General features: G+C 37.4%; 1 protein-coding gene across 1 annotated transcript in view; it reads right to left on the bottom strand.

Moving 5' to 3' along the window:
* Positions 1 to 12,402, bottom strand: part of LOC138315755 (protein disulfide-isomerase TMX3-like) — a 267,210-nt gene that overhangs the window by 20,927 nt on the left and 233,881 nt on the right. Inside the window, exon 10 of the mRNA XM_069257004.1 lies at positions 7,196 to 7,249. Within this exon, the coding sequence (XP_069113105.1) occupies positions 7,196 to 7,249 (54 nt within the window). The remainder of the gene's footprint in view (positions 1 to 7,195; positions 7,250 to 12,402) is intronic.

Below are 12,402 nucleotides of genomic sequence, written 5' to 3'. Positions count from 1 at the left end.
GCCTGGCGGCCATCTTGTTGACCATTATGCATAACTAGAGCCCTAGGGGAACCTACATATGCAATTTGAGAAAGATCCCTTCAGTACTTTGTGAGAAATAGCGATAACAAACGTTAACTATCAAAATCCAAGATGGCTGCCTGGCAGCCATCTTGTTGACCGATTGGTTCCAAAATGCAATATGCACAACAAGGGCCCTAGGGGAACCTACATATGAAATTTGAGACAGATCCCTTCAGTACTTTCTGAGAAATAGCGATAACAAATTTTAACTATCAAAATCCAAGATGGCTGCCTGGCGGCCATCTTGTTGACCGATTGGTCCCAAAATGCAATATGCACAACTAGGGCCCTAGGGGAACCTACATATGAAATGTGAGACAGATCCCTTCAGCACTTTCTGAGAAATAGCGATAACAAGAATTGTTAACGGACGGACAGACGGAAGGACGGACGACGGACCACGGACAAAAAGCGATTTGAATATTCCACCATCTGATGATGGTGGGCTAAAAATGGCATGCCATAGCAACTGTCTTATATTATAGTGTTTTTGACTTAGATACCAGGATTGTCCACAGAAGTATCATCCCTTCATATTTGTGTTATGCATGGATGAAACAGGTGTGGTGGTCTATCCATTTTGGAAACAAAATCCATAGTATTTTTCTTCTGATATTGTAAAAATACCTAATGTAAACTCTCACAGGAACTGCATCTGATTTTTGGTATGTAACAAAAAAGTCTACCTGTAGCCATGAAACTAAGCTACCTTGACTGCTGAGACCATCTAGAAGAGATGTAGGGTCTCAGCGATGGGACAGAACTAACCTGAAGGCCATTACAGTGACCATGAAGGACAAAAAAATAATTTTGTTTAACAAAATTAATTGCCAATAAAGTCTGAGAAATTGTTTAGATAAGCTAGATTCTTCAATAAGAAGTAATGATATAACTGTCTATATGTGATAAGGATAACTTCTTGCTTTGTTAAGGCATGTTAAGTTTCTGTCATTTTAAGAGATATTTATTTTTTGAGTTGAAATTGTGCAGGGTGTTTAACAACATTAGTGTTCTTGCATCAACATTATACAGATAACTATCGATCAATTTTATACATCTGCAAACACAAAATTTCAGAATATTTATCATAAAGCTAAATCCACACAAAAAGCTTTAATGGGTTGAATACCCGCCTACACCTTCTCTGCTATAATCCAGCTATGAAGAACCGTCAAAAACTTATCAGACTTTCATCGACTGGCAGGGGAGATCACTCCATCAAATTATGGTTTCTTATCTGTTCTCCCACAGAGAAACTGAGGATTTTGTTTCTCTTTATTGTTCAGCAAGATCAGCATTTAAAGCCTCGTCTAAGATGAAAACAAATTTGCTGGTTTGAGATAAGGATGGTGAGAATCCTAGACTAGGAAGATGTGCCAATAATTCCTACACAATTATAGGCCCTCAGCGAATTCACAGTCCGACCATAAACAAAGTCTATATGATATGTAGAAGTACATACAACACAGTAAACCAGAGGATGAATTATAGTATACCGCAGGTTTTCATAATCACAACATTTCTGTAAAACAAAAAGAACTAAGGAACTTTTCTATTTACCAAGTTAATGTTTTAAGTCTCACAGAAATAGTGAAATTTTTTGTCCACGCTGCACATTGTAGAATACAAGAGTTTTTTTCTTCCGCATTTCTTTCTATATTTTTAAAGAGGATATGAATTTGTATATTACAAATATTAGATAAATTAAAAATAACTTTGTTTAAACTTTCATGTGATCTACAATGTTTCACAATTTGCTGTAATTTCAAGGAGAAATTTGTGTTTGAAAACCAAAACATTGGGAGATAATATTACAGCAAAAACAAATTTCCTATTTTTTTAATAACAGTGACCCTGACCTTTGACCTTCTATCCTGCAAAGCATTCCTGTGCAAGTACTTTGCTTAATTTTGAAATGTCCAGGGATCACTCTGGGCCGCAATATTGCGATTTTTACCCATACTTTTCAACAAGAGATCCCAGAGGGATCTTGGCGCCCACCAAAGAATGATCTTTGTCTGACAATGGAAAGAGGGATCTTTTCCCTGCTTTTCAAACTTTTTCAAACACACTATATATAAAATTTGAGACAGATCGCTATAGTACTTTTAAGAAATAGCGATAACAAATTTCAAGTATCAAAATCCAAGATGGCCGCCTGTCGGCCATCTTGTTCACAGGCGGCCATCTTTGTTGACCGATCAGTCCCAAAATGCAATATACACAACAAGAGTCATAGGGGAACCTGTATATGAAATTTGAGAAAGATCCCTTCTGCACTTTTTGAAAAATAGCGGTAACAAACTTCAACTATCAAAATCCAAGATGGCCGCCTGTCGGCCATCTTGTAGACCGATCAGTCCCAAAATGCAATATGCACAACTAGGGTCCTAGGGGAACCTATATATGAAATTTGAGAAAGATCCCTTCAGCACTTTTTGAGAAATAGCGATAACAAATTTCAAGTATCAAAATCCAAGATGGCCGCCTGTCGGCCATCTTGTAGACCAATCAGTCCCAAAATGCAATATGCAAAACAAGAGTCATAGGGGAACCTGTATATGAAATTTGAGAAAGATCCCTTCAGTACTTTTTGAGAAATAGCGGTAACAAACTTCAACTATCAAAATCCAAGATGGCCGCCTGTCGGCCATCTTGTTGACCGATCGGTCCCAAAATGCAATATGCACAACTAGGGTACTAGGGGAACCTGTATATGAAATTTGAGAAAGATCCCTTCTGCACTTTTTGAGAAATAGCGGTAACAAGAATTGTTAACGGACGAACGGACGGACGGACGGACGGACGGACGGATGGACGGACGGAAGGACGGACGGACAACGGACCACGGACGAAAGGCGATTTGAATAGCCCACCATCTGATGATGGTGGGCTAAAAATATCACTCTGAACTCCTCCTAATGTGATAAAACATCACATTCTCTTCAGAATCGCATACTACTGGTCAACGATTGCTATTAACAAGCTTCACACAGATACAGTTAACCAGACGCTTTCTTGTGAAATGTTCTTTGAAGTCAAGAGCACTGACAGTCCTGGTCTCGTAGATGATAACAATTATAATGAACTGATCCAGAGCATATTCCTGCAATTCTAAATCTATGAAAATACAGGTCTGCGGTAAAAATTTTCATACTTTTTTAATTAAAAACGTGGGTTTTATTCATCACTTTGTATTTATAACAAGAGACCCAAGGGCCTTCATGATCATCTTACTACCTTGGCAATAGTCATATAGGAAATTAATTAGATATGGTGTCACAGTAGCCATCTTCGATTTGGGATCAACCAGAAATGTAACAACATTTTGTTAAGATTATATCAGCATCTTTTCAGGCAGGTTTCAAAACCAATTCACATGAGAGGAACTTTAGAAGAAGTTTGATTTGTGTTTTCAAGATGGCGGCTGTGGGGTAATGGGGTAATTTTTGGAAATTAAATATTTTTGATTCAACAATTTTTTTTTCAGGGGGAGGACCCCAGCACCCCCCTTTCAATCAGGAAGGAGGAGGGGGCCCCTCCTCGCTTTGCTTGTCAGCCATGTCGCATCGCGACTCAGAATCTTGTCCATTATAATCCCCCCCCCCCTTCTCAAAATGTAATGAGATGTTTCTCTCCTTCTTATTTTGACCAAGAGTAATCCCTAAAATCTAGATTTAAATGCTTGGACATTTTTTACTCGTGCATTTTTTTTATTTTGGAACTTGAGGTGAAGGTCAAATCATACCAAGCAATTTGCTTTAAAGAACTAGGTTATTATGTCTATATATACAAGCTGTCAATTCCACCTGGATATCAAGAACTCATTTGACAAGAAAGAAAAGAACCATATCTGGTACCAAGATTTCACCAATGCTGAAAAGGAATGGAAATGTGTTGTTTCAGCATTGAAATTAAGGTGATCTTGTTGGAATGAAAAAGATGGAAGAGTCTCACTGGGAAAAGATGAGAGTTGTATACAGTTGGTGTGTGTATCTACATCCTAATGGTAAACAATCTACATGTATTTATCTTTCAGAGGATGTCTACATTTTTGTAAAAGTGTTGAAACCTATAAGCTACCTGATGAGAGAACGGATTGTGTTGAAGTCTGGCATGGTTCTGATTGCATCATAGGTTTAGATATATCCCAATTATGCTGCTATAAACACATGATTCATCACATAAATCATGTAATAACTGATTAAATACAAGTCCCATTAACCGAAATGATTTCCAAGATTAAATATTTTTAGACTTTGTTGTCTAAAAAGGCACTAGTTTGCAAACTTGGCATTTTGTAGGCATTAATGCAGATTTTAAATTTGTAATCTGAATAAGTAGTGGAATATGTCTATCCAACATATCTGATCTCCACTTTCTTTTTCAACAGTCTTGCCTAACATGTGAAGGAAGTTTTATCTGTCTTACCTGTGAAGGTCTTACTGTACATTTACCCAGAGTTTGCCTTACCTGTGAAGGTCTTACTGTACATTTACCCAGAGTTTGCCTTACCTGTGAAGGTCTTACTGTACATTTACCCAGAGTTTGCCTTACCTGTGAAGGTCTTACTGTACATTTACCCAGAGTTTTGCCTTACCTGTGAAGGTCTTACTGTACATTTACCAGAGTTTGCCTTACCTGTGAAGGTCTTACTGTACATTTACCAACAGTTTGCCTTACCTGTGAAGGTCTTACTGTACATTTACCAACAGTTTGCCTTACCTGTAAGGTCTTACTGTACATTTACCCAGAGTTTGCCTTACCTGTGAAGGTCTTACTGTACATTTACCAGAGTTTGCCTTACCTGTGAAGGTCTTACTGTACATTTACCAACACAGTTTGCCTTACCTGTGAAGGTCTTACTGTACATTTACCAACAGTTTGCCTTACCTGTGAAGGTCTTACTGTTCATTTACCAACAGTTTGCCTTACCTGTGAAGGTCTTACTGTACATTTACCCAGAGTTTGCCTTACCTGTGAAGGTCTTACTGTACATTTACCAACAGTTTGCCTTACCTGTGAAGGTCTTACTGTACATTTACCCAGAGTTTGCCTTACCTGTGAAGGTCTTACTGTACATTTACCAACAGTTTGCCTTACCTGTGAAGGTCTTACTGTACATTTACACAGAGTTTGCCTTACCTGTGAAGGTCTTACTGTACATTTACCAACAGTTTGCCTTACCTGTGAAGGTCTTACTGTACATTTACCAACAGTTTGCCTTACCTGTGAAGGTCTTACTGTACATTTACCAACAGTTTGCCTTACCTGTGAAGGTCTTACTGTACATTTACCAACAGTTTGCCTTACCTGTGAAGGTCTTACTGTACATTTACCAACAGTTTGCCTTACCTGTGAAGGTCTTACTGTACATTTACCCAGAGTTTGCCTTACCTGTGAAGGTCTTACTGTACATTTACCAACAGTTTGCCTTACCTGTGAAGGTCTTACTGTACATTTACCAAGAGTTTGCCTTACCTGTGAAGGTCTTACTGTACATTTACCAACAGTTTGCCTTACCTGTGAAGGTCTTACTGTACATTTACCAACAGTTTGCCTTACCTGTGAAGGTCTTACTGTACATTTACCAACAGTTTGCCTTACCTGTGAAGGTCTTACTGTTCATTTACCAACAGTTTGCCTTACCTGTGAAGGTCTTACTGTACATTTACCCAGAGTTTGCCTTACCTGTGAAGGTCTTACTGTACATTTACCCAGAGTTTGCCTTACCTGTGAAGGTCTTACTGTACATTTACCCAGAGTTTGCCTTACCTGTGAAGGTCTTACTGTACATTTACCCAGAGTTTGCCTTACCTGTGAAGGTCTTACTGTACATTTACCCAGAGTTTGCCTTACCTGTGAAGGTCTTACTGTACATTTACCCAGAGTTTGCCTTACCTGTGAAGGTCTTACTGTTCTTTTACCCAGAGTTTTGCTTTCTCTTTACCCCGATTTTGCTTTACCTGTGAAGGTTTTGCTTTCCCTTTACCCATATTTTACCTTACCTGTGAAGGTTTTGCTTTCTCTTTACCCAGATTTTGCCTTACCTGTGAAGGTCTTGCTTTCCCTTTACCCAGATTTTATCTTACCTGTGAAGGTTTTATTTTTTTTAATCAGATTTTGCCTTACCTGTGAAGGTCTTACTTTCCTACCAAGATATCGCCTTACCTGTGAAGATCTTACTTTCCTACACAGATATTGCCTTACCTGTGAAGGTCTTACTTTCATACCAAGATATTGCCTTACCTGTGATGGTCTTACTTTCCCTTTACCCAGATATTGCCTTACCTGTGAAGGTCTTACTTTCATACCAAAATATTGCCTTACTTGTGAAGGTCTTACTTTTGCCTTACCTGTGAAGGTATTACTTTCCTACACAAATATTGATGGATCGCCAGCTGTCAATCAAACCGCATGTGACTTTGTATTTTGTATTGTGTGTGCTACTATGTTTACTCCGACATTGAATAGAAACATGTGCCTTTGTGAGCGCGAGGCGTGGCTATATTACACCTGGCAATCGGTCAATTGCCTTACCTGTGAAGGTCTTACTTTCCTCCACAGATATTGCCTTACCTGTAAAAGTCTTGCTTTCCATTTACCAATACTTTGCCTTAGCTGTAAAAGTTTTGTTTTCTCTTTACCCAGATTTTGCCTTACCTGTGAAGGTCTTACTTTCATACCAAGATAATCCCTTACCTGTGAACGTCTTACTTTCCTACACAGATATTGCCTTACCTGTGAAGGTTTTACTTTCCTACACAGATTTTGCCTTACCTGTGAAGGTCTTACTTTCCTTTTACCAAGATATTGCCTTACCTGTGAGATCTTACTTTCTCTTTACCAAGATTTTGACTTACCTGTGAAGGTCTTACTTTCTCTTTACCCAGATTTTATCTTACCTGTGAAGGTTTTACTTTTTTTTAACTCAGATTTTGTCTTATGCCTTAAGATCTTGTCAGTATTGCCTTACCTGTGAAGGTCTTACTTTCCTACCCAGATATTGCCTTACCTGTGAAGGTCTTACTTTCCTACCCAGATATTGCCTTACCTGTGAAGGTCTTACTTTCCTACCCAGATATTGCCTTACCTGTGAAGGTCTTACTTTCCTACCCAGATATTGCCTTACCTGTGGAACCTGTCCTTATGTTCTGTAGCTAACAGTTTAACCATCTCCTTGAGTCTGCGAATAAAAAAATAAATGCATGAAACATTCTTTCATACTTCAAATAGTTTTAATCATAGTTAAATTGAAACAGATTTGCTTGCATGTAACAATGTAATTATATTGCTACTTTGAAATTGAGAAAGGCAAAACGGTCCTTGTTTTGAACCTATACATTGGATAAGATTTATTGAAATTAATTTGCCTTTTTACCTATTTGAGGTCAAGCAGTGCACACGACATCAACTTCAGGTAATAAAATTTTGTATAAACGATTTTAATGTTATGACACAGAGAATCAGAAAAGCCAAGGTTGTATAACTGGGAATACCAGCCCCTCTTATTGTAGACTAGGGATCATATTCATCAAAGTCAATTAGTGACAAACATATTCAATAAACAGTAAAAATCAACAATAAAAATAAATTTTGATACCAAAAAAGTGAATTTGTTTCTGGTAAATCAAACCTGTCTATAAAGACCACCCGAAGAACAAAAGAAAAATGGACTATATAGACAGGTGGTCTTTATATAAAGGTTCAATTGTGATTAAATTGGTCATTTTAGACCCTAGAAAAGTGGCCTTATTAAACAGGTGATCTTTATACGGAGGTCAACAAGTGTGGTACTGTTTACTGTATATTTATATTTGAATATATTGCACAATGTGTTAATGAAGCCTTACAAATATTTTTCTAGACAACCATGGCGACAATGTCTTTATCAAAGCATTGACACCATAACTAGGTGATCTTCTGTTAGAAAACAAAAGTTTTAAGGAGATAACAAAATATAGTCATATATACATTAAACAAGAGATCCCAGAGGGATCTTGGCGCCCACCAAAGATTGATCTATGTCTGACAAATGAAAGAGGGATCTTTTCTCTGCTTTTCAAACTTTAAACTATCAAAATCCAAGATGGTGGTCGCAAAATGCAATAGGCAGAACTAGGGTCCTAGAGGAACCTACATATGATATTTGAGAACAATCCCTTCAATACTTTCTGAGAAATAGCGGTAACAAACTTTAACTATCAAAATCCAAGATGGCCACCGGTCGGCCATCTTGTTGACCGATCAGTCCCAAAATGCAATATGCACAACTGGGGTCCTAGGGGAACCTACATATGAAATTTGAGAAAGATCCCTTCAGTGCTTTCTGAGAAATAGCGGTAACAAACTTTAACTATCAAAATCCAAGGTGGCTACCTGGCGGCCATCTTGTTGACCGATCAGTCCCAAAATGCAATATGCACAACTGGGGTCCTAGGGGAACCTACATATGAAATTTGAGAAAGATCCCTTTAGTGCTTTTTGAGAAATAGCGGTAACAAACTTTAACTATCAAAATCCAAGATGGCTACCTGGCGGCCATCTTGTTGACTGATCAGTCCCAAAATGCAATATGCACTACTAGGGTCCTAGGGGAACCTACATATGAAATTTGAGAAAGATCCCTTCAATACTTTCTGAGAAATAGCGGTAACAAACTTTAACTATCAAAATCCAAGATGGCGGCTGGTCGCCCATCTTGTTGACCGATCAGTCCCAAAATGCAATATGCACAACTAGGGTCCTACAGGAACCTACATATGAAATTTGAGAAAGATCCCTTCAATACTTTATGAGAAATAGGGTAACAAACTTTAACTATCAAAATCCAAGATGGCTGCCTGGTGGCCATCTTGTTGACGGATCAGTCCCAAAATACAATATGCACAACTAGGGTCCTAGGGGAACCTACATATGAAATTTGAGAAAGATCCCTTCAGTGCTTTCTGAGAAATAGCGGTAACAAACTTTAACTATCAAAATCCAAGATGGCTACCTGGCGGCCATCTTGTTGACCGATCAGTCCCAAAATGCAATATGCACTACTAGGGTCCTAGGGGAACCTACATATGAAATTTGAGAAAGATCCCTTCAGTACTTTCTGAGAATTAGCCGTAACAAACTTTAACTATCAAAATCCAAGATGGCGGCTGGTCGGCCATCTTGTTGACCGATCAGTCCCAAAATGCAATATGCACAACTAGGGTCCTAGGGGAACCTACATATGAAATTTGAGAAAGATCCCTTCAGTACTTTCTGAGAAAAAGCAGTAACAAACTTTACTATCAAAATCCAAGATGGTCGCCTGGCAGCCATCTTGTTAACCAATCGGTCCCAAAATGCAATATGCACTACTAGGGTCCTAGGGGAACCTACATATGAAATTTGAGAAAGATCCCTTCAGTACTTTCTGAGAATTAGCCGTAACAAACTTTAACTATCAAAATCCAAGATGGCGGCTGGTCGGCCATCTTGTTGACCAATCAGTCCCAAAATGCAATATGCACAACTAGGGTCCTAGGGGAACCTACATATGAAATTTGAGAAAGATCCCTTCAGTACTTTCTGAGAAATAGCGGTAACAAACTTTAACTATCAAAATCCAAGATGGCTGCCTGGCGGCCATCTTGTTGACCGATCAGTCCCAAAATACAATATGCACAACTAAGGTCCTAGGGGAACCTACATATGAAATTTGAGAAAGATCCCTTCAGTACTTTTAGAGAAATAGCGGTAACAAGAATTGTTAACGGACGGACGGACGGACGGACGGAAGGACGGACGGACGGACGGACGGACGGAAGGACGGACGGACGGACGGGACCACGGACGAAAGGCGATTTGAATAGCCCACCATCTGATGATGGTACATTAAAAAAAGAAACATGTAATGACTTAAAATCATCTAGTTGATTTACAAATTAATTCCTTTGTTTTAAGGTATAATCACACAGTTATTTACTGTTTTAATCAGACAGCCCCCAGATAAAATACCACTAATTTTTTTGTCTTCATGCTATCTAAATGTAGAATAGAAAACCCTTTATCTTTTCATATTTGAAATTTCTAAATGGTTTTTAATTTGCTAAATATGACACATAGAAGCTTGTTATCACCGAGATATAGAAATGGCTAAGATCAAAATGATTGCATCATTTAAAATCATTTAATTTGTCAAATATTTAATTTCTCTTGTAAACAAGAACCTGCTCTCTTACGTGTTAAAGAGAGGCATGTCTCCCTGCCCAATAACAAGCTATTCACAGAGGCATTGATAAGTAAATATAAAATTTCATCATTAAATCTGCTGATGAAATAAAGATAAACAAAACTTGTGCAACATTTCAACAACTGGAGAACTTTTGTGCAATGCAATCATAACTATATTTAATTTCAAGCTTCCTTTTTAAACTCATGGTTTTATTTTCCATTTGTTTTTGTTGAATGAAAATTGCAAGATACAAGAAATGTGATAAAAGGAAATTTGATCACATGTCAGCATTTTTTTCACCCAATTATTGTGATACATACATATGAAATGAATGAACAATTTTTTTTATATCATTTAAGATTTTTTAGGCAGCAGTTACATAGGGTTCTATTGAAGATGTTATAGGACTTATATTCATTTCATTCATTTCCTGTCATTAGAAAAACTTTAAAGGCAAATCCTACCCAGTATTTCTATCAATGTAAAATAAGAACGTGTATACATTCCATTACAATCACCATCCCTGGTGGTCTGCCCTTGCATCAAACTTATAGTGACATTTTCAAATGAAAAAAACATTCCGAACAAAACTCGGGTCTCTATGAAAAGGAATGTCTGATGCGACATGGCTGACATTGCTGCCATTTTAATTATAAGTTTACATATCCATGCTGCCATAGGAGAATTCCACAATATATATCACTTTTTGTGTGTTGGTGTTATTGGCCAGCAAGAAGTCCACGGTAAAAAACTTTCATTGTCAGTAGATTTTACATTTCAAATATTTACATAACAACAAATAGAAATAAATTTATTGACTAATGTTCTCCTTAAATATAATTGGTTTCCCTTATTGAGTTTGCAGAGGTCAATCATCGTGTCAAACTCCTCTCGCCAGTTAATGTTAATGAACAGAAGGTTGTTTTAAGCACTGATAAACAATAAGAACCATTTGATTTTGTTCTTCAAGAGTGTTTGGAGGCAATGCAAAATGTTTAGAACGAAGATACAAAAACTTTTTGAGATTTTTTTTATAATTTTTTTTCCCCCAAAATGAAACTCAAAAATGTACTTGCACACTCAACGCGGTGCGCACTATACGCGCAAAAATACGGTAGTTACAAAATTATCACTTTTTAATTTCAATTTTTTTTTCTATGACAATTATTACATTCAAAGATCATTTCAAAAATACAGTTCTGCACTTATTTCCCTTTTTCCTTACATGAAGTAAATGGTCAACAACTGCCTTCCGGGTTTTGGAAATAAGTCGGTTTTGCGATATACCAAAGCGACGGTTGTTACTCTTTCTGTAATTGTGACGTCATATTTTCAGGTAATTTTTTGACATGACAATCAATGGACGGTGGGACTCATCATAACTCTAGCAAAGCTAGTGTTTTTAAGTGTTTCGGCAGTCCTGAATATTACCCTATAAAATTCTTGTTCCAGAAGAAGAGGGTTTGAGGAAGAACTCTTGTCTAGTACGGGAGCATTAAGTAAAACACAATTTTTTTTTAAGTACCTAAACCGTAATTCCTATGTGTAAAATTTCAGCTCTGTAACAAGCCAGACAAAAATCCCTTTAACTTTGGAGTCCTTATATAAGAAATTCAAGTGTTGATGTTTCACAGGATTTTATTCCACTTTGAATTAACAGACATCTTGAGCATTTGGCCACGACAACTGTGACACCTCAGACCCCACGTTGACATGAACATTTTTCTAAAAAGAACATCCTTAATTTAATCACAACTTTGCTTCAATGATGATCATAGATAACCTTGAATAGATTTAAATATCAGTTTCCTTCAATAAATCTGAAAAATATAAATTCTCCCATGTCTGATCTATAAAAAAGGTTCTTGTTTGGAAAAGATATCAAAATGAAGCATTATTCAAAGGGTAACATTCAATCTAAATTATGCTCTGTTTCAGCCATAAATACCTATTCTTTTGTTATAAACTAACAGAGTTGACACGCTTAATTGACATGTACAACTGGCAAGTGTCGCCTTGTATTAGTAAAGTGTTAAACCCTGAATGAGTGAGAACAGTAGTAGGCCGGGTTATGTAACGTTTTGAAACGGTCCACCTACACGGTCAGCCAGTCAACATTAATGTGA

Source organism: Argopecten irradians, chromosome 2 (genome assembly GCF_041381155.1).
Source record: "Argopecten irradians isolate NY chromosome 2, Ai_NY, whole genome shotgun sequence".
NCBI classification, from domain to species: domain Eukaryota; kingdom Metazoa; phylum Mollusca; class Bivalvia; order Pectinida; family Pectinidae; genus Argopecten; species Argopecten irradians.
Note: the sequence above shows the minus strand (reverse complement) of the source record. Positions and strands in the feature narration are given on the sequence as shown.